Here is a 22,518-nt window from a genome sequence, read left to right on the forward strand (position 1 = left end):
TATTATTCCCTCCTATCATGAATTACTATCATTAATAAGTTTTTCAGAGACTCAAGTTATTTCATGTATGCTTTGTGGCTGAAAGATGAAGAACAGGTCAAGGTCTTCAAATGCAAAACATGGAAAGGCTGATTGATGTATCTTAAAAGGGAAAACTAAGTATATGTTAATTAAATATCTAATACATACGTCAATTAAATATTTATGTACACATTAATTAAAATATTTAGTGACAGTAGTTTTATTTTAAAGCTAAGCAAGAAAAAGTTTCATAAATTACCTGTGATTGAGTAGTAGTATATTGGCTTCTCCTTTGATGTATAAATTAGATGTTTTTCAAGTAAATTTGGTAGGAACTTAGAAATTTTTACTTTTGGCTTTTTTTTTCTTTATCAGGATGTAGATATGATGGATCAGAATGGAATGACACCTTTAATGTGGGCAGCTTATAGAACACATAGGTATGTAATCATTGTAAAATACTTAATTCATATCATTTGCAACATAATAAAATGTAAAATAAGTGATGAGAGAAAACAGTTAATGTTATACTTACTGATATTTAAAATTTTGTTACGACTACATAGTATATAACATAAAGTACCTTTTTGGTTGTGTGAGTCTCTATGCTTACCTTTCCCTTGTTAATTGCAGTTTCCTTAACCTATTTTCATTCAGCACTTCCCCAAAATGGAAGAAGATGTTACCTTTTTTTAAAAAGCACCTAATTTTGTCATGGGATTTGCATATTGACAAATATAATATATTAATTAGTAAGTTGCCTTAATTACTTTTAGAACAATCCAGATTTAAATTTAAAAATATAATTATTTAATTATATAGATACTAATAACATTTATCCCAAGATCAAAAAAAGCAAACATCAGGAACAAGTATGCTTTCTTATGGAATACTATTACTTTATATGGTGTTGCACATACTTACTACTTCATATTTAAATGTCTCATTAGTGTTTATAAAGTTGTTGAGTATAGGTTAGAATAGAAGTGTTCCAAGCTGGAATGCAAATACAACCACACTCAGTTTAGTATCTGTAATGATTTCTATAATTGAAATTAGGGTTGTTGTTGTTGTGTTTTTTTTTTTCCTTTTCAGTGTGGATCCAACTAGATTGCTTTTAACATTCAATGTTTCAGTTAACCTTGGTGACAAGTATCACAAAAACACTGCTTTGCATTGGGCAGTACTAGCAGGGAATACCACAGTCATTAGTCTTCTTCTGGAAGCTGGAGCTAACGTCGATGCCCAGAACATCAAGGTAAAAATATGCTATATTGATTATACTATGTGAAACGTGGTTACTAAGATGTGAATAGCTCAATAAAACGTAGGATTTTTGTTTGTTTTTTCCATAGACTATCAACGATGGAAGGAAACTACTTATCTAAGCTCAACCTTTTGCTTCCATGAAAGAATTTGTTTTGAAAGACTCTGGTTTATTTACTTTCAACTTTCAGTGTTGAAGTAATTTTCAGATTTTGGTGGCCTTTTCATTAGTGAATTTTTACTTTTAGAAATTAAATCGTGTAATCTGTATTTTTATACCTGAAGGGAATAGTTTTCTGGTTTCTTTAAGAAGATCATTACAGAGAACCACAAATTTGTAGTTAAACCATATTATGTATAATAACTTTTAGACATTTTTCGACGACGTCATTTATTGTCTTTTTTTTAAAAGGTCATGACTTTTAAATTTGATAAACACTTCTATGATGTTTTAGGAGAACCTCTATCCTCCAAATGCTGGACTAATCCAGGAAAACCATACAAAATTATGTAAGCGCAAAGCACAATTAATATTTACACTCTGAACATGTAGAAATTTGTAGACATTTTATGAATACCTACAAGAATATTCTATTGATAGTCTTAAAATTTGGGTAACCATTCTCATTTTCAAAGCTTAAGGATCTACCGTATCTTTCACAACAGATTCTTTCTGTGAAATGACTTTAAAATTTTAAACATCATCTTTTACTAATGTACATTCTTAAATGACTTTGTGCCAATGACAGATGTCCTTTAATTTTGACTATGAACCATGGGATTTTCTGAGTCATGGTTTTTTTTTTTTAATTTCTAAGGGATAAATGCTAATTAAATATGCAAAGGGTTCAAGCCAAATAATAATCTGAAATGGTAATCAAAAAGTTGGTTATCTCCTGCTGGATCAGGGCATCTGTTTATGTTTCAATGAACAGTTCTTTCTCTAAAAAGCAAAGGTAAAACTACTAAAATAAGTTGTAAGAAGCCTTAAATTTAGTTAAGATTATAAACAGTAGTTAGAAGTGAGTCTAATTAAAACTATTTAGTTGACAGTAAATATCAGGCATCTTTCTGAAACTTAAGAAATTGAGAAAACCATATATTTTCTCTCTGTCTTTTTTATTTCAAGTCGTATCTTTACCCAAAGTGATCAGAATGGCCATCGTGCCTGACACACGATGGGCACTCTTAAGTGTTTGTTGACTGACTGAATGAAGATTTGTGTAGTCTTGAGGTGTAACACTGTTAGTTTTCATGACTCTGGTAGTAGTATACCTCTCTACTTCTGAAATTATAGAGATAAATTTTTGTTTTTCCAAGTATCTTTAAATAGGAAGCTCTGAAAAGTTCATAACACTGTAATTAGTAAATTAGGGCCTAAGGCCTAAAGGATAAGGAAGGAGGAGTTTCACTAAATCTGACCAATATTCCCATAAGAAAAAGTTAGTGGGAATACCTACATTTTATAACCTGAATTGCTTTAGAGTGCTTTTTTTGTTTTGTTTTTTTGTTTTTGTTTTTTTTGCTACCAGCCATTCCTAAAATGATCATGCTCCAGGAATACATTTCAAGATGTTTAGTGTTATAGTGTTGAAAAAATAGAACCAGTTTCACTATGGCAAATAGTGTGTCTCCATAGACTCTGCTAAGAGCCATATCAGTATACCACGTTTCCCCAAAAATAAGACCTAGCTGGACAATCAGCTCTAATGCGTCTTTTGGAGCAAAAATTAATACAAGACCTGGTCTTATTTTACTATAATATAAGATGGGGTCTTTAATATAATATAGTATTATAATATAATTAATATTTATACTAATATTAATCATATTATATTATATAGTTGATACATATTATATATAATATAATATAATATAATATATACTGGGTCTTATATTAATTTTTGCTCCAATAGACGTATTAAAGCTGATTGTCCGGCTGGGTCTTATTTTCGGGGAAACATGGTATTAAAATTGCAGTAATACCTAAGAATTATGACAAGATGACTACACAGTATTGGAGTTTGAAACTAATAGGGTATATTTTTTGAGCATTTGAAAACATCTTTTGTATTCATATAAAATTTTAGATAACTGCTCTTTGATCATGATCTTTAAGTATTTGAAGTGCGGTTTGTAAATTTAATGTTTTTTCAAATAGTAGTGAACACTTGCACTCCACATTAACCATTGCATAAACTTTTGATTAGTCTTAGTAAAAAAAATAATCTATAATGAATTTCAACAGAAAGGTAATGGTAAGAGTAGAGATATTTGAAATGACTTAAGTGGTTTGAACCTTATATTTTTAATGTTGTATAGGTTCAGACATGTTAATTGTTTGGTACCAAGATAGGATAAACTGGAATGCAGGCCTCTTAACAAGTACAGTTCATGTGAATATCTATTATGCCTGTAGAACTTTTATTTAAATTAATGGTTTTTTTCTGTCTCTTTTTATGAATGTTTTAATTTTATGTGACACATATAATCAGGGTTATCTGTTGATAGAAAATAAGTTATTTTAAATGTAATTCCCTGGTAGCTTCTGCAATGACATTATTTTTAACAAAAATAAAGTCGAAAAGTTGCTTCAGTTGCTCAGGGAACACTTATACTTTCAGAGTAAAAATAATCTTTTTATCGACACTGGCGAAAAAGTAGAGTTTTGTTTTAAAATGTACTTTTTCTTTAATTAAAATACTGAAAAAAGTATCAGATGCCTTTTTCTCCTGGAATCTAGCATTCCTAAGATGTTAAAGTATAGTCACCACATTCTAATGAAAATCATCTATTCATTCATTAAATAATGTTCAGTGCTGAGAATTCACAGTATTTAAGACAGATAAGTACCTATTCTCTCGGAATTTACATAGTATTAAGGAAATAGACACTAGGAAATTTAACACAAGTATGTATACACACACAGTCAAATGTGGTAGAGTGGCGAGGGCTGAGGGGGCCACATCATGTAAGAGTGTTTTGTGAATACCTCTGAGGTGATGACATTTGCTTTGAGACTTGTCTGATGAGAAGGGATCAATTATGCAGTGACATGTGGGAAAAAACTTGCCGTGTAGAGAAACCTGCAAGTGCAAGGCCAGGGATAAGCAAAAAGCCAGGAATAAGCTTGCCATATTAGATGGGCAGAAGTAACACCTGGACTGAGAGCAGGTAGCAAGGGGTGGGTGAAGTCAATTGAAAGAAGCAGGTGCCAGATAACGCAAGGCCACGATGAGCTAGGCTGCTTATATAATCTTTGTGTTTTAAATATTTTTAAAAGATTACTTTGGTGGTTGTATGGAGAATACATTAAAAAATTAAGAAAATGGAGGGGATGGATGAAGGTCAGTTAAGCTATTGCTGTAAGTCAGGCAAGTGATGATTTAGTTTAGTAGATGATTGTGGGAGTAGAGATGGTGAGAAATGAATAGATTGGAAAAGATAGGTGGGAGCAGAAATGAAGAGGTAGATTATATATGAGGGTGAAAGAAAACAACATTGATGACTTAGGTTTTGGTTTGAAAAAACTGAACATCTTGTGATATATATTGAGGTTGTGAAAACGGAAGGAAAATAACTTTTTTGGGGTGAAGGTGATAGGAATTGGTTCTGTTTTAGTCATATGTAATTTGAGGTGGTGCCTTTTAGGTATGGGGAATGCCAAGCTAATTAAATAAACTTAAATTGCTGCAAATTTTGAAAGGGAAAAATTTATTAATTAAAAAAAAACCAAAACAGCTGAGATTCTTTGTCCGGGAATTTGACAAATTTAAAGTTGATTTATACCTGTATACGTTTTCATTTAAAAAGTCTTAAGAGAGTCTGGTGCTAATCATGAATTATAACAAAAATATGTAGCCTACAAATCTGGATATGGCTTTAACAGCTAGTAAAAATTACATTCTTCAAAGAATATGAAAAATTGTACTTTGTTATAATAATTATGTAACTATTAGTTGATCATAGTTCTTCAAAAATGGCTCTTTTCTAAATAGGGTGAAACTCAATTTTCTTAGAAATCTGTCTTTATATTAACTATTTACTCTTGTAAATTAGTTATTTGAGTAAGAAATTCAATTCTTTTAATGTATAAACAAATGACTCTTTAATCAAAACAAGACAAGTTATTCTGGAGACGGTATTAAATGGTAGGTAATTTTAAAATGGCTATCTTGATCCTTAAAAGAATAAGGAATGGCTATCTACCTTAGATTAGAGGTTCTTAATCTGGGACCCACCAGTGGATTTTGGTTAAGGGGTGGGCCCATGGACCTCTGAAATTGATATTAAAAATTTTCATGTTTCAGCACTTTTTAAGGAAGAGGGTCAATGGCTTTCATCAAATAAGAATCAAAAGAATTTAAGAACCATGGCCCTAGATAATAGTTATATAGAATAATTTGAATTTTAAGTAATAACATTGGAGGGAGGGGATAATTTGGGATACTAAGAATTTTTTTTAAATGACGTATATAGTTACGCTTTTTATGGTAGCATCTGATTTGTGAATTTTTAAAAAATAATATTTTACCTTCTTGCACAAGTTTTCAGTTGTACAGATAAATAGATGAATTTTGTGGAAACAGTTAATCTCTGAGTGATACCCAACCATTTGTAATTTTTTCTTTCTACACTTAATCAAAGGACATAATTTTTAGCTTGTGCAGAAGGTAAAATTATGAAGCTTTTAATTAACATATTGGAAATGTCTTATATAGTTTCTTGAAATGAGGTAATAAACTGTTTGCAGAAAACAGTTTTCATTACCTCTTAAGCACCTGACCTACATGGTCTCCAAGAAAGAATTTTCCATAGTTTTAATAATGGAATTCTACCTTACTTAGGCAAAATATGATCTTCCATCCTCCACCTTCCATAATGTTTATCTCACCAAAATTCTTGATGGATTTCTTTTATTACCAGTTACATAGTCCATAAATACTCCATGATTCTTATTGTTATTCCTGTTGTCATTGTCATGTACTATTTTGGCTAACACATGGAGTAATCAAATATAGACTTGATTCAGAACCCTGATTTTTAGTACAGTTCTTTAAATTAATTGCTTGTTTATTTTACCAGCTGAATAAAAGAACTATACAAAAGTATAGTCAGATGACTAGAGGAGTAGTTGAAAGATTTCTTAAAGCTCCCTCCATCTTTTTGTCTAGGCAATCCTTAGGTGTCACATGGCCCTCTAGTGGAAGGGATGCTCAGCTGGACCGAGGCAACTGCAGGATATTCTCTGGGAGTTGTTACTCAAGGGATTGCTTTTATTCAGGTAATCTTTATAGTTTGGATTAATTAGTTGGTTCAGACAACTTAGGTGATAGAATCTTTGAATAGGTAAGAGATATTTTGAAGTAAATATCCCTATTTGTGGAAGACCCTCCTTCCTAGATTAGCCCATTCTTATTAAATACTATTGACCTTTTTGTTAAAGGATTGGTTGAGCTTTTTGTTGTTAATTGTTGTGTTGTTAATATTAAGTTGGTGCAAAACTAATTGTGGTTTAAAAGGTTAAAAATAATTGCAAAAACCGCGATTACTTTTGTGCCAACTTAATAGTTTTTGCTATTGGTGGTAGGGGTGTGTTTTGTTTTTATTTTGTTTGCTTCTTTTTATTTTTCAGTTTTTTAAAAAAAATAAACTGTACTCCATACTTGATACATCATCCCTCTAACTAAGACACCCCAAGACTCTATTCCTTTATTTTCATCCATTGTTTTAAAATAAAATTTCAGTGTTTTTTTAAAATAATTGGAATATTCATTCATATATTCTTGTAATTTTGGGGAAACTGTTATTTTGTCTTTAAAGAAATAGATAAATAGTGGAGAATATTAAATAGAGTAGATATGTAGGTGCCTAATTTAAATGAGAAATAAGACTGTAAATTAATAAAGGCAAAAAGAATCATAAATCTAGAATTAGGGATACTTTTTCTTGTTTCTTACTTCCTTTAAAACTTTTAGTTCTGTTTATTTATATTCTTTGGCATTCTTTTTCTTGAGATAAAAGGGAGCTACAAGTCCATAACTTGATTTTCACTTTTTTTTTTTTTTTTTTTTTGTAACTACTCTTATTCTTTTCGGAAATTTCTGGATGGGTGAATGAATTTAAGGTGATCAAAAATGCCAGTAGAAGTAGAAATTGACTTTTATTTTTCCTTTTCTATTCTCTAATTCAGACTTTCGCCATCGCTGAAATTAAACTGAAAGATTTCTGATAATTGGTATTATAGGTGGGCATTATGTAGCCATAACTATTACTAATGAAACCCTTATATATAATATGAAATAACTAATAAACTTCATGATAGCCTCTGATCCAGCAGGTGCTAAAATACCTACTTTTTGATTTACTCTAATGTAAGTCAAAATGCAAGCAAAAATATAATCTATATGAGTAAATACATTTTCTGATTGTACCTTGAATGGAAAACCATAATAAATAACATGTCCTGATTTAGATTATTTTAGTAATTGACTTTGCCCAGCATAAACACAGTATTAATGAACTGATAGTGCAGTCAATTTATTTTTATGGACATGCTTTAAAAGTTAGTAACTAAAATATTCTTTTTATTTTATTTTTAATGTGAATTTCTTCTGTTTACATATCATCAGGGTGAGTCGGCACTTGATTTAGCAAAGCAGAGAAAAAATGTGTGGATGATCAACCATTTGCAAGAGGCAAGGCAAGCAAAGGGATATGATAATCCATCTTTCCTTAGAAAGCTGAAAGCTGATAAGGTAAATTCATGACTGAAGATTTTCAAGTACATAATCTTTTAAAGTAAGATTCGTAAGCATACTTTCTTGTGAGTATTTACAGCCTATAATTTTGGCATTGACCAGTGTCATTTTTAAAATATATTTCATCCAGGATAAAATGAAGGTAGATAGCAAAGTTTCTTGGGGCCCTGCGTATTTGGTCAATGGTCTATTTGTGTTATCTGATAATTAAGAAGGGTATATGTGAAATTGTTTAAATCTCCATAGTCTGCTAACATACATGTTAGTTCATTGGTTCAGCTGGCCTTTGATAAGTAATAGAAAATAAAATTTTTTCCTGTTTAAGTGCATTTGTTAATATGGTAATCAATTGTGAAAAATCTTAGTCCTAATACATATCTTTTAAAACTACTCACAACTCTAGTTCTAATTAATTTAAGCTTTCCATTCTTTTGTGATATGTTGTAACTCTTTTCAGAGAGGAAACATATATGGTATAAAAATGGTTTATTACTTATTTACCTTGATGTGCTCTATCCTCCAGGATTTAGAGCAGTTTTGCTCCACGGAGTGAAAAATGGCTAATCTCTCATACTAATTAGGCTCATAATAAAAGTCCCATAATCTTTATGCTTTCATTTTGTTTAGTGTAAATATTCTAAAGTTTTTAAAAAATACATTGTCAGATAAAAATGATTTTGTAAATTCTAGATGTTCATTAACATATAAAGTTATTTTCTGGTAGCAATAATGAACTACATAACAGGTTTATGTGTTTGGATATGACTGGCTTTCAAAAGAGCTTCATTAAAAAGTTTAGAACAGTTTTATTAACATTTGTATATTGTGATCAGTTCAGAAGTCAAGTGTTGTGTTTTTTGTTTTGTTCTGTTTTTTTGTTAGTAGATAAAAATATATGATGGTTGGGGGCTTTGTGAAATCAAGTATTTATAATTACGTAGACTGTTTTTCTCTTTCCATCTCACATTGGAAAAATTTAAATCGTGATCGTGACTTGATTTGCTAGTCTGTGAAGTATGTTCTAGATTTAAAACAAAACAAAACAGTGGCATCTAGGACTCAATAGTATTTGCTATAAACAAGTCATCCCAAAAGGAAAAAAAAAAATTTGGACAGTGCTAATAAGACAAAATTTGGACAGTGCTAATAAGACAATTAGATATGGGGGGAATCTTGATTTCAGAAAACTGTGTTAAAAGATCTTGGATTTTTAAGGTGAGAAAATTTTAGACAGGCAGATTTATGGTTAAATAAGTGTTACTTGCTTAATAAGAAGTGAGATGGAAATCTCTAAATTAGTATTTCTCCACATTTAAAAACCCACGATCCCTTTTGTTAACAGTGGAAATCTCACGTATCTTCCTTATTGATTATCTGAAAATAAATCTGGGAAGATAGAGTGGATGTATTTTTCCTTATTCCTCCCCGCTAAGTACAACTAAAAAACCTGGACATTACATACAAAACAAATGTAAGAAGACTCTGGAAGATGGAGAGAAGAAGGCAGCAGAATGGCTAGGGAGCTCAGGACCCAAAGAATGACATGGTGTTGAGTTTCCTGTGTTTTCTTCTTCTTCTTTTTTTTTTTTTTTTTTTTTTTTTTTGCCTTGTATATCCCAGAAGAGGAGCTGACAAAGCCAACAACCCAGAATCAGAAATGGGTGCAGAAAGAAAAAGTCCGCAACAAAAGCCTGCTCTCTAGCCAAAGGACCACAAAAAAGGCAGCTTAGCAAAATAGAAACTTTTAGAAAATAACATTCTGCTATAGCCAAAAACTGTAGAAAAAACTGCATCCCCACTCTGATTCACACCAGCCTAGACTTCTACCCTTATGAGGAGTTTCACCTTCTCCCAGGTGTGGTGTCAGAGAAGGCCTAGTAGAGTTGGGACTTTCATCTCCATTGGCTGTTAATGAGATTCCATCTCCTGCTGTATCAGTGGAGACCACAGAAAACAGTAAGGAGGCACTCCTAATCCCCCTGAGCCAGGGAGGTATCAGAGTTGTAGTGGAAGTCCCACCTTTGCGCAATAGTAATGAGGAACCCCATCTTCAGGTGTTAGTGGATCCTAAGTTGGAATCCTGGACTTCACCCCACGTGGTAGTAATGAGAAGATGTCTTACTCCCTTCCCCCTGCCAATCTACATAAGAGGAATCTGTCTAAAAGAAAAGGTTTAAATAAGATCCTGTGTCTCACAATATCTCAAACATCCAGGTTTCAAATAAAAATCACTCATGATTCAAAGAACCAAGAAGATCTGAAACAATGAAAAGAGAATCAATAGATGCCAACAATATAGCAGAGATGTTAGAATTATCTGGGAAAATATTATAAAGCAGCTGTCATAAAAAGTCTTCACCGAGTAATTCTGAGTGAAAAATAGAGTCTCAGCAAAGAAATAGGACTATAGAAATAGAATATAAAAAAAGAACCAAAAGGAAATTTTGAAACTGAAAATTATAGTAACTAAAATAAAAATCTCATTGAATGGGCTCAACAGCATAATAGAGAGGACACAGGAAAGAATCAATGACCTTGGAGATGGAACAATAAAAATTACCCATTTTGAACAACAAAAGGAAATAATCTGGAAAAAAAATGAACAGAGGGACCTATAACCTCAGGGACCTATGGTTATAAAAGAATGTCTATCATTAATATAATTGGAGTCCCAGAAGAAGAGAAAGCGAGTGAGGCTGAAAAAGAACTCAAAGATACAATGGCCAAAAAAATCCCCAAATTTGGAAGAAGATGAAACTACAGATTAGAAGTAGAATGGACCCTGAACAGAATAAACTAAAAGCAATCCTCACCAAACACCTCATAGTCAAACTTTTAGAAAAAATAAAAATCTTGAAATCCGCTTACTAACGGGGGTAAAACAATTCAAATAACAATGGATTTCTCACGAGAAACCAAAGAGCCCAGAAGGAACTGGCACATTTTCCAAGAGCTGAATGGAAAGAACTGTCAACCCAGAATCCCATACCTAGTAAAACATCTTTCAGGAATGAAGGATAAATCAACACATTCTCAGACACAGGAGAACTAAGAAAATTTGTCACTAGCAGACCTATCTTAAAACAGTGGCTAAACGAAGTTCTCTAAACAGAAAAGAAATGGTAAAAGAAAGAATCTTGGAACATAAAATCATGGTAAGCAAAATTATGAGTAAATACAGTAGATTTTCCTTTTCATATGTCTTCCAAATTTTTCTTGACAGTTGAAGCAAAAATTATAATACTATCTGATGTGGCTCTAAATGTATGTAGAGACTATATTTGAGACAATTTATAACATAAATAGGGAGTGTAGAGGGACATAAAGGGAGGTAAGTTTTTCACACTTCACTAGAATTGGTAAATGAAGACACCAGTACATTGTGATAAGTTATGTTTATATAATGTAATATTTAGAGTAACCTCTACAAAACCTATACAAAGAGATATATTCAAAAATAACTGTAGATAAATGAAAGTAGAACTATAAAAAGCTTTCTAGTAACCCACAGGAAGGCAGGAAAATGAAAACAGAAACGAAAACAGAGAACAAACAGAAAACAAAACATAAAATTATAAACTCGAACCCTAACATAACAATAATTACAATATATTTAAGTGGTCTAAATATACCAATTAAAAGACATATTGGCAGTGTGGATTATAAAGTATGACCTCATTATATGCTATCTATAAGCTACTCACTTCACATACAAGAATGTCAAGTTGCATATATGGGTAAGAAACAGAAAGGAAACAGTATGTTTCCCTGATACCAAAACCAGGCAGACAGTACGAAAAAGAAAGCCATAGACTAACATCCCTCATGAATATAGACTCCAAAATCCTTAACAAAATAGTAACAAATAGAAGTCAGCATATATAAGAGGAATTTTGCACCATGACCAAATAGGGTTTATTCCAAGTATGCAAGGCCCACTTAATATTAAAAAATTATTTAACATAAGTTATCATACTAACAAAAAAGAAAAATCTCATAATTATATCAATCAAGCGTTTGATACAGATCAAAGTCCATTTATGATAAAACTTAGAAAAATAGGAATGGAGGAGAATTTCCTGAACTTTATAAAGAGCATGTATAAAACCTTTAACATTTTTAATGGTGGAAGACTGAATACTTTCCCCCTAAGATCAAGAAAAAGGCAAGGATATCCCTCGTACTGCCCTTATTCAACATAATGCTGGAAGTTCTAGCTAGTGAAATAAAGAAAAGGAAATTAAAAGGCATGTAGTCAGAAAGGAAAAAAATAAAAAATTTCCCTATTTTTGGTTGACATAATTGTCTATATAGAAAATCTCAAGGAATCTGTAAAGTAAACTCTTAGAACTAATAAATGAATTCAGCTAAGTCATAGGATATAAGATAAATATATAATAATCTATTTTATTTCTATATACTTGCAATAAACATGTGGGCACCAAAATTTTAAAAAATACTACTTATAATTGCTAAAAATAAAAAATTTAAAAACTTGGGTGTACATTTAACCAAATATGTAAAGTACTTGTATTTTGAAATTTTTAAAATGTTAGTGAAAGAAATCAAATATGATGTATATAAGTGGAGAGACATACTGTGTTCATGAATTGGAAGACTCAACATAGTAAATGTCAGTTGTCCCAAAATTGATACACAGATTTGATACAATTAAATAAAAATTCCAGCAAATGTTTTGTTTATATAACCAAGGTTCTGAAATTTATGTGGAAAGGCAGTAACCTAGAATAGCTGAAACACTTTTGAAGAAAAAAAATCACTCTATATAATTTCAAGACCTGTTATTTAGCTATAGTAATCAAGACTATGTGATATTGCTGGAAGAATAAACTCACAGATCAATGAACAGTCTAGAGAGCCCAAAAATAGAACTGCAGAGATATGTCCACTGACGTGACAGAAGTGCAGAAGCAATTCAATTGAGGAAAGATAGCCTTTTCAACAAATGATGCTGGAGCATTTGAACACGCATAGGCAAAAAAATAAAACCATGCTCAAATCTCACATCGTATTAAAAAAACTCAAAATGCTTCACAGACTTAAATGTAAAACATAAAACAATAAAAGTTTCAGAAAAAAAAACAGAAAATCATCAGAATCTAGGTCTAGGCAAAGTGTTAGACTTGACACAAAAAGCATGATCCGCGGAAGTAAAATTGATCAATTGTACTCATCAAAATTAAAAACTTTGGTTTATGAAAGACCCAGTTAGGAAGAAAAGACAATCTACAGACTAAGAGAAAGTATTTGCCACATTATCGAATAAAGGACTAGTTTTCAAAATATATAAAGACCTTTCAAAACTCAAAAGTGAAAAATCAAACAATCCAATTAGAAAATGGGCTAAAGGCATGAAGAGATATTTTACTGAAGAAGATACAAAAATGGCAGATAAGCATATGAAAAGATTTAGTCATTAGAGAAATGCAAATTAAAACCATGGTGACTTATTTTCATGCACCTATCAGAATAACTAAAAAGTTGTGAAAACTTGGGTGAGGATGCAGAGACTGGATTCCTCACATGTTGTTGGTGGGGAATGTAAACTACCATGTTTCCCTGAAAATAAGACCTAGCTGGACAATCAGCTCTAATGCATCTTTTGGAGCATTAATATAAGTCCCGGTATTATAAATATTATATTATGTTATATTATACCCAGTCTTATAGTAAAATAAGACCGGCTATTATATTAATTTTTGCCCCAAAAGACGCATTAGAGCTGATTGTCTGGCTAGGTCTTATTTTCGGAAAAACATGGTAATACAGCACCCTAGAGAACAGTTAGGCAGTTTAAAACACACACACACACACACACACACACACACACTTAACATGTAATTAGTATACAACCCAGAAACTGTACTCTTAGGCATTTATCCCAGAGAAATGAGAAACTTAGATTCGCACAAAAATCTGTATGTGAATGTTTATAGCAGTTTTATTCATAATAGCCCCAAACTTCAAACAACCCCAAAAGTCCTGCAGTGGGTAAATGGTTAAACAAACTGGTACATTCTTGCCATGGCATATTCCTCAGCAATAAAAACAAATAAACTAATGGTACGTGTAATAACCTAGAGGACTCTCCAGAGAATTTTGAGTGAAAAACCCAATCCTATAAAGTTACATACTGTATAATTCCATTTATGTAAGATTCTTAAAATGACAGAATTCCAGTAATGTAGAACAGATGAGTGGGTGCCAGAAGTGAATATGGGGGTGAGGGTAGGATAGGAGGCCAGTTGCTATAAAAGGACTACATGAGGACTCCTGTAGTCGTGGAAACTCTCTGGATCTTAGCTGTATCCTGTCAGTATCCTGGTGGTGGTATTGTATACTGTTTTGCAAGATGTTAGTCATTGGGAGAACCTGGTTCAAGGGAACTTGGGAGCTTTCTGTGTTATTTACAAATGCATGTGAATCTACAGTTGTTTCAAAACAAAAAGTTTAATTAAAAAATAGATACTGAACTGTAGAAGGTAGGTGGTGGATATACAAGTATTCAATATAAAATTCTTTCAAATGTACTATATATTTGAACATTTCCATCATAAAATAGAAGAGAAAATAGATTTCTCGTATCTACAAAAGCAGTGCATCACAATTAGACCTTTATAATATTACAATATGTATTTTCAGTGACAGTTTGAAAAAAACCTAGAAATCCCACACATAGGTATTTATACAAATGAAATGAACGTATGTTATGCAAAAAACTGTATTGTAAATGTTTATAGTGGCTCTGTTCACAATCATCAGAAACTGTAAACAACCCTAAATCCCTCAGCTGGGGAATGGATATAAAAAACTGTAATGCATCTTATAATGGAATACTACTCAGCATTAAAAAGGAACGAACTACTGATACACACAGCAACACGACTGAACATCAAATGGCTCTCTGTGTGAAAGAAGCCAGACATAGAAGACTGCATTCAGAATCATTCCATTTATATGACATTCCTATAAAGGCAAAAGTATAGGGACAGAAACCAGATAAGTGTTTGCCAGGGGCTGGGACTGAGGGCACAGGGTTATTTCAGGGCTTGATAGAACTGTTCTGTCTTGATTTCTGTGGTAGTTATCTAACTGTGGCTGTTAATCAAAACTCAGAGAACTATACACAAAGAATGGTGAATTTTACTATATGTAAATTGTATCTTTTTAATAGTGGGAAAATGTGGTTATTGCTGAGGGAAACAAGTATCTTGACTAAAAAGAAGCTCAATTACAGATAATTTAGAAAATTCTTTTTCAAATAACACATGTCCACCCTCTCTCCTGCCAACACCCACCCTTACCCATACACTTTTTCCTCCCAGTTACAAATTTTCTCTTACGTCTTGATATAAAATTCACATGTACTAGAAATGCAAAAACAAATTGGAAGGATTAGTTATTTTACTACAACATAAAATTAAACTCTGAAGTTGATAAGTTTAATTATTAGTGTAAGTTAAAATTACACATTTAGTTCAGAAAATGAATTACAATGATTGAATTGAGAAAGACATGGCCATTTATATGAAAAAGTATTTATTTCACAGTATAAAAGGGGTGCTAACAAAAAGAGTGTAATATAACCTTAGCTTTCAGAAAGGTAAGTATTCAAGGAGAAAAGTGATATTTATTTACACTCTGAGCTTTGTTAAATCACAGCTGGAATATCTTATATAGTTTTGTTACGTAAGATAACTCAAGAAACTTGATAACTGCTTATAAGTTTGTGAAGGACTGTTATATGGAAGAAGCATAGATTTATGAGTACTTTGTGTTGCTCTGAAAATACAGTTGTGGTAGATGTTGTAAGAAAGCAGATAGGGTTTCAGTACTTAGAAGCATGGACTTCCTAACAACCATACCAGTATAAAAATGAAATGGAACTACCTCTGGAGTTTTAAGTGCTCTGCTTTGATATGCGTTAAAAGGCACATACTCTCCATTCTATGAAGTGTGGTACCCCATAGATTGATTTTATTCTCTCTCTCATTTTATGGTTTTGATGTACTGTTTATACGTGTCATTCAAAATGTCTTCTTCAGGCTAAGCATCCTCAGTTTCCTTATCTGATAGAGTTCTTAGACCATCAGTCGTTCTGGTTGTCCTTACCTCTAGTTACCAATGTCCCTGGTAAAATGGGATGGTATTCATCATACACTATTTTCTAGCCTGTCCGTGTGTTACCCGGTGGCACTGCCCTCTTCTATAAGGTGACTATGTAGACCCAGTTCTATAATTTCTGTTCTCACTTTCCACAATTTTAACCAAGTACTTTAACATTATTAATTTATTTATTACCTGTCTCTAGAAGACAGAGGTCAGCATCTTGAATAATACCTGCATATAGTAAGCATATTTGAATGAATAAATTTCATTCTCCATTGCATGTTTTCACAAAGGTAACTTGAAAATGGTTCACGTTAGGTTATTTGAAACAAGCAAAACTTACTAATTGTTTTTTATCTGTACAGGAATTTCGACAGAAAGTAATGCTAGGAACGCCTTTCCTAGTTATTTGGCTGGTTGGGTTTATAGCAGACCTAAATATTGATTCTTGGCTCATTAAAGGGCTAATGTATGGTGGTGTTTGGGCTACAGTACAATTTCTTTCAAAGTAAGTATTGTTTTTAACTGTATTTTTAACTGAACATGAAAGAATGTAATTTGGATCCTGCTTTATAAAATTAATGTTTCGTATGTTTAGAACAATGCCTTTATGTAACATGTTTAATCTTAATGTTAAGTAATTTTGGCACATTTATATGTGAAATATTTTAAAATTTTAACACTGTTAAACTGATTGTAAAGGTGCTTTCAGTGACAGTCTATCATCTAATTTTTAAGGCAAAAACACAGTTTTAGAATATTTCAATAAAAGTGGACTTGAGTTTGTTGAGCTCTAACTGTAATATATGTGTTGCTTATTATTTCTAGGAAATTGTGCTGGAGCTTACTTTTCCATAGAAATTACATTTTCTTTGTTCATAGGCAGTATACAGAAAGAGATTTGATTTTAATAGCAAGGTAAAGTCTAAGCATATAAAGGAGGTTCAGTTTATTTATTTTTAAAAAAAATTTTCTCCTCCCTCTTTTTTCCTTAAACATTGTGACCATTCCTTTTTCTTCTGTTCCATTGCCCTAAAGTTGCCCATCCAGCAAACCTAGTCGGGTGTCTTACATCCAGAACTTCCCACCTAACTTCTACTCCTTTAGTACTTGGTCTTTACCCGAATTTCAAAAAAAGTGTTTTGAAAATAATTTGCACAGAGATGAGAATGACTAGTAATACACTAATGTGTTAACTCTCCGGAAGGGGTTTAGTTCTAGGGAATTAATCCCATTTTAGTATTTCTGGGAGCTTTGAGGGCTATTACAGATAGGAATTCACCAAGAATTTCTGGTTAGTTTACATGGATGATTTATCCTGCTTCTGTTTGATAATATTTATTAATATTTTCCTGAATTCTAAATACTGTAAATAATGATTTTCAATTTTACTGAAGTAACAATTGAACAGATGTACCAAAAGCTTAACAGGAATGTGTAGGTAAGGAGCAATGATGAAACAGAGAAAAACTTGAGGATTATTTTGTACTTATTTGTCAAAACTATAATACATCATCGGAGAATATAATATGCTGAATGATAGAGTTATTATACTAAAGTTGAATTTTTGATTTAAGAGCATAGGAGTACACTGAAATTTTGAAATTGAAAACTTAGTGGAATGTGATTTTAACTTTTGGTGAATTAAAAGGACCTTCAAAACCTTACTGAGTCATTCAGCTGTAAACTCATTTATTATTGATTACTATGAAAACAGTCTTGGTATTTAAGCATCCAGATTTCTGGATTTGTTTAAACCAGAGTTTACTATACAAAATGTGTGTAATTTTCATTTAAATATGTCAATATTCACCTTTACAGTGAAATAATAGAGTTCAGATTTTGTAAAACTTGTGTTTTTACAGATCCTTTTTTGATCATTCAATGCATAGTGCATTGCCCCTTGGAATATATTTGGCAACCAAATTCTGGATGTATGTGACGTGGTTCTTCTGGTTTTGGAATGATATCCTTTGGTTATAAAGGTCGTATCTAAAGCAATTTTTGTTTGTTATTTAAACAAATGTTTAATAATAATTTAACGTTAGGACTGAACTATTCATGATTAGCTACAGTAGAACAGTATTTCTAGAAAAATAAGTATGAACTAATGAAGTACTGTTTTAAAAATATTTTATATTGACTAGGTTGCTTTTGAAAGCTGCTTTTAATTAACAACATAAATAGTAATAATTGCTGCCATTTATTGAGTGTTTAAAGGGTGTTTCCTTAAATATTTTGTACTGATTTAATACACATTTATATGTTAGTATTGTTATCTCCATTTTGAAGATGAGAAAATTTAGGCTTAAATAGGTTAGGCTTTTATCCTTTCCCAACGGTGACACAGCTAATCTGGTAAAGTTGGGATTGAAATAACTACTTGTCTGAGTTTACAACACATATCCTAAATTTTCCTTCTAAACTGTGATTTTTATGTTTTAGTATCAAACTATTTCCTCTAAATATTTTCTTAATTTTACAACTCATTTTGCTATGGTAGGTAACAGTCAATTTTCTCTTTTGCTTCATAAAAAGCATATAGTACCGCATCTTCAAATATTTGCTAACTTAAGCAAATTATTTCAATGTGTAGTATGCTTTTAAAAGTAGCATAATTTCAAATTGTAAAAGTGTGTGTGCATGTGTATGTATCAAAGAAGTAAGGCCAATGTCAACTTTTAATATTTTTACATAGAGAAGCTCAGTCAGTAAGATAGTCTGATTTATTATAATAAAGGCACATGTTTCATAAGTGTCTGTTAATAAATCATTTTCAAAACATTACCATAAAGTATATAAGATAAGTTTTAAATGAGTTCAGTTTTCCATGACTTGTAACTATCCTGAATGATTTTAATTGTTACTTGGTTTCACTTCACAGTCTTACATGTTATAATACTGTATTCTTTTTAAGTTGTCTTGTATTTTAGTTGGAAAACAAAATATGCTTATTTTTGAGAATCAGGCACAATTGTAGCTATACTTGTAGTTCTTATATTTTTATAGCATATGTGATTACTTGCAGAAAGTATAGTACTTTTTAAATACTTCCTTAGTGTAAGTATCTACTGGAATTTTTCCATGTGACAGTTTTCACTAGCTTATTCTGACCTTGTATTTATACTTTGACATAAAAATTGTTCTTCAAAGATTACACATTAGAATTGTCTTATTGGGACATTTAGTAAAACAGATTTGCTTGTTTTTATTACCTCATCTATTTTAAATTTATAAAAAAACACTGACCTTTGAGATGACTTTATTATTCCAGGCATATTTTCTAACTTTATTTCCTAAATTGGACAGTAAATTTTGTTCAAGAAAATAATTTAGATTCTCATCTCAAAATAATTTTAGACTGTTGCTGAACTCTTAATCTGTTATGCATGTAAGTAGAAAAAAGCAGGAAGACTAGTAAATCCCTTACCAAATAATGAAAACTTTGTGCCAGACAGTTTTATATAGTATAATTTGAATTTATTTTTTCTTTTCTTTTTTTGGATATAGTTAAAAAAAAAAAAAACTGTGCAAGTTTCCAGAGCTGGGGTGTTGAGACTGTGAGACGTAGTAGCTTTCAAAGGAACAGCCAGAGCTATCAAGTGTGTTTAACTGTCCTGTTTGAATAATTCTGTCTTTAAAATAGATTGGTATATAATTAATTTTTAAATACACTGAATAAATCAGACATGTTAATTTTGCAAATAAAAATTGTAGTATGAGGATACTAAGCTTTATACTCGTCTGTAAAGGACAGATGATCATAGTATTGTCTGTGAGAATTCTTGAAAAGATTGATATAATTTAAGACATACCTGACATGTAAAAAGTACTAAATAAATACCTGTTATTATTTATATATGACTTTCAAAATCTAAGTGTGTGTCCCAATGGGCTTTTAAATGTGTATTTACATATTTGAATGTTTGTGTATATGCGTATGATACTCACGGAATGTGGAATGAAATCACAAATAACTTTAAGTTCCGATTATGAAAAAAATCTTTTTACACTTCTCTGTGTTATCGAAAAACCATATCTCTAGGTCCAATATGATTTTCGAGCTACATTTTTTATTTTTCAGTATTATATTTCTGAGGCCAGAGAGAGATACTCAAGAAACCTTTAGGAAGGGAACAGTAAAGAGTCCAGATTAATTCATGAAGGACACATAAAGGATGTGAGACAGGAAAGAGCCATGAGGTTCATGATACAAGGGAATGATTCAGGTACAGAGCTAGAATAGTGCTGTCAGGGACTACCTCTTGCTGACCTCAGTCTCCCTGCTGTTGTTTCTACCACTTTCCTCACGGAACTAATGACTACGTATATCGTCACTAAAGCTGATTAGACTAGTTTTAAAAATAGAGCTAGTCAGTTCTCATGATTCATGGTAGTTGTCCTGTAAAGTCTCTGTTGCTCCTACAAGAAGAAGAAGGCTAGGTTCCTGTAACTGTTTACCCCCAAACTGATCAGTACATAATCTTGTTTTACACGTGTTTTTGTTTAAACACCACATTTAATTATTGTTGATTCATTAACCTTGAACTCGTAGCCAACAGCACTCTAACCCAGGCCTGAACAAAGCATATCTCACACACGTGTTTTCTCTGTAAGGCCCTTCACAGCCTTGCACTTAGGAACATTACCTGGCACTTCAGCACTACACTTGGAGGCCATTTTAACAGGCAAAATCACCAACAAAAAGCACAAAAATACAAAAGTACGGCATTAAATAGACCATGCCAGGACACTTGTTTAGAGTCTGAGAAGTGAAACAGGAAGGCAGTGTCACTTTGTCCCACTCGGCTGGGCCCGTGTGCGTAGGCGGACACGTGTTAGTATGTGCCATCGTGTGCACACCTACAAACAGCCGCACAGACACCGAGTATTGACGGGGGGGCTGCAAGTAGATTTGTGGTGAGTAGGCGTGACGGTCACCTTTATATTGTCTTTCATAATATGATACACAACTTAAGTGTTTTTATGGTGATAATGAATTTTATGTAAACTATTCTAATAAATAAGTTCTTATTCTTTTTTACTATTCATTAAATAATTATCACCCTATTGTGCACCTTACATTTATTCAGTGCTTTTTGGTTTAAAGCTCTTTGATGTAGTTTACATGGTTCTCAGAACAATTCTTTGAGATTATAAAAATACATTGCACAATTGTAATACTGTTTTCTAACTGATGGAAAAACTAAGATTCAGGTAAGTTGTGCGTCTTGCTCAAAGTCACATAGGTAGGTGATTGTCAAGAGTTTGACCTGATATAGTGTATCTTCCAGTATCCTTATGTCATACTCTGAACATAATTTTAAGTTAATGGACTTTTCCTGTAAAGCAGTTTGGCATCCTCTAGAAAAAGCTTTAAAAATACCCTTTGATCTCTTAATTATTCATTAAGTAAGTGATCAGAGATCATTAAGATCAAAGATTTATTTACTAGGATGTTTATTATATTATAGTACTATTATAGTAGGGAAAAATGGACACACCCTAAATATCCAACCTGAATACAGGAATGCTTTTATCAGTTACACTACATATTGTATGGGATAAAATAGCCATTAAAGTGCTTTTGACTTAAAGTGCAAAGACTTAATGATATGAGCTGATACTTAGGATATAATAAGTGAAAAATCACTAAATTGTATTTACAGAGTGATTCTAATTTTAAAATATACAAGGGTTATGAATTGGAAGAGTATATGTAATTTTAGCAGTGGTTGCCTTTGGGTGTTGATTCATGAGTGATTTTATTTTTGTTTCTTGTCCCTTTATTTATTTAAAATTTTGTTCCTTGACCATGCTGCTTTTACAATAATCAGCTCTAAAATTCACTATCATAGCCAGTACAGCCAATTGTGGTTGGCACCACTTTTGAAATATTGATATACGTTATTGGAAATTTTGTGTGTAAAAATTTTTCAGTCAGGTTTTAAGTTCAGTTAAGTTTTTAAAGTAAACCTAGATATGAAGAACTTCTAGAGCCTGGGATGATTACACATGTAAAAATGAGGAGAGTGCAGAATTATCATTTTTGCTATTTTCTTCTATGCATTTTCCTTTTAAGCATTTTTTCCTATAATTTACCCTTAAGATTTCTTCAGTTTTCTGTTTATCTAGGCTAGTTTCCTTCTAATATCCTCTAAGTTTTTTAATACCTATACCTTCAGGTATCTAATCACCAACTTCTGTGAATTCCAACAATATTGCTGCAGATGTTCTTGTATATCTTTTTTTTGTGAACATGTGCAAAAGTTTGTCTGAAGTCATTGAAGATTTTTTAAATTTAAGTTCTTGTGTGTATTTAACTACTTTGTATAATGAA

The 22,518-nt window shown here is 31.8% G+C and overlaps 1 protein-coding gene across 5 annotated transcripts in view; it reads left to right on the forward strand.

Moving 5' to 3' along the window:
• The window catches only part of ZDHHC17 (zDHHC palmitoyltransferase 17), an 84,555-nt gene that overhangs the window by 45,703 nt on the left and 16,334 nt on the right, over positions 1-22,518 (forward strand). For 4 of the 5 annotated variants that reach the window (XM_081060784.1, XM_081060785.1, XM_081060787.1 and 1 more), the window contains exons 6-10: positions 397-461; positions 1,117-1,279; positions 7,920-8,045; positions 16,544-16,686; positions 18,044-18,144. In XM_081060784.1, the coding sequence (XP_080916910.1) occupies positions 397-461; positions 1,117-1,279; positions 7,920-8,045; positions 16,544-16,686; positions 18,044-18,144 (598 nt within the window). Of the gene's footprint in view, positions 1-396; positions 462-1,116; positions 1,280-6,502; positions 6,572-7,919; positions 8,046-16,543; positions 16,687-18,043; positions 18,145-22,518 lie in introns of those variants that run through there. The other variant, XM_081060788.1, reaches the window with a different exon arrangement.

Source organism: Rhinolophus hipposideros (genome assembly GCF_964194185.1).
Source record: "Rhinolophus hipposideros genome assembly, chromosome: 9".
NCBI classification, from domain to species: Eukaryota; Metazoa; Chordata; class Mammalia; order Chiroptera; family Rhinolophidae; genus Rhinolophus; species Rhinolophus hipposideros.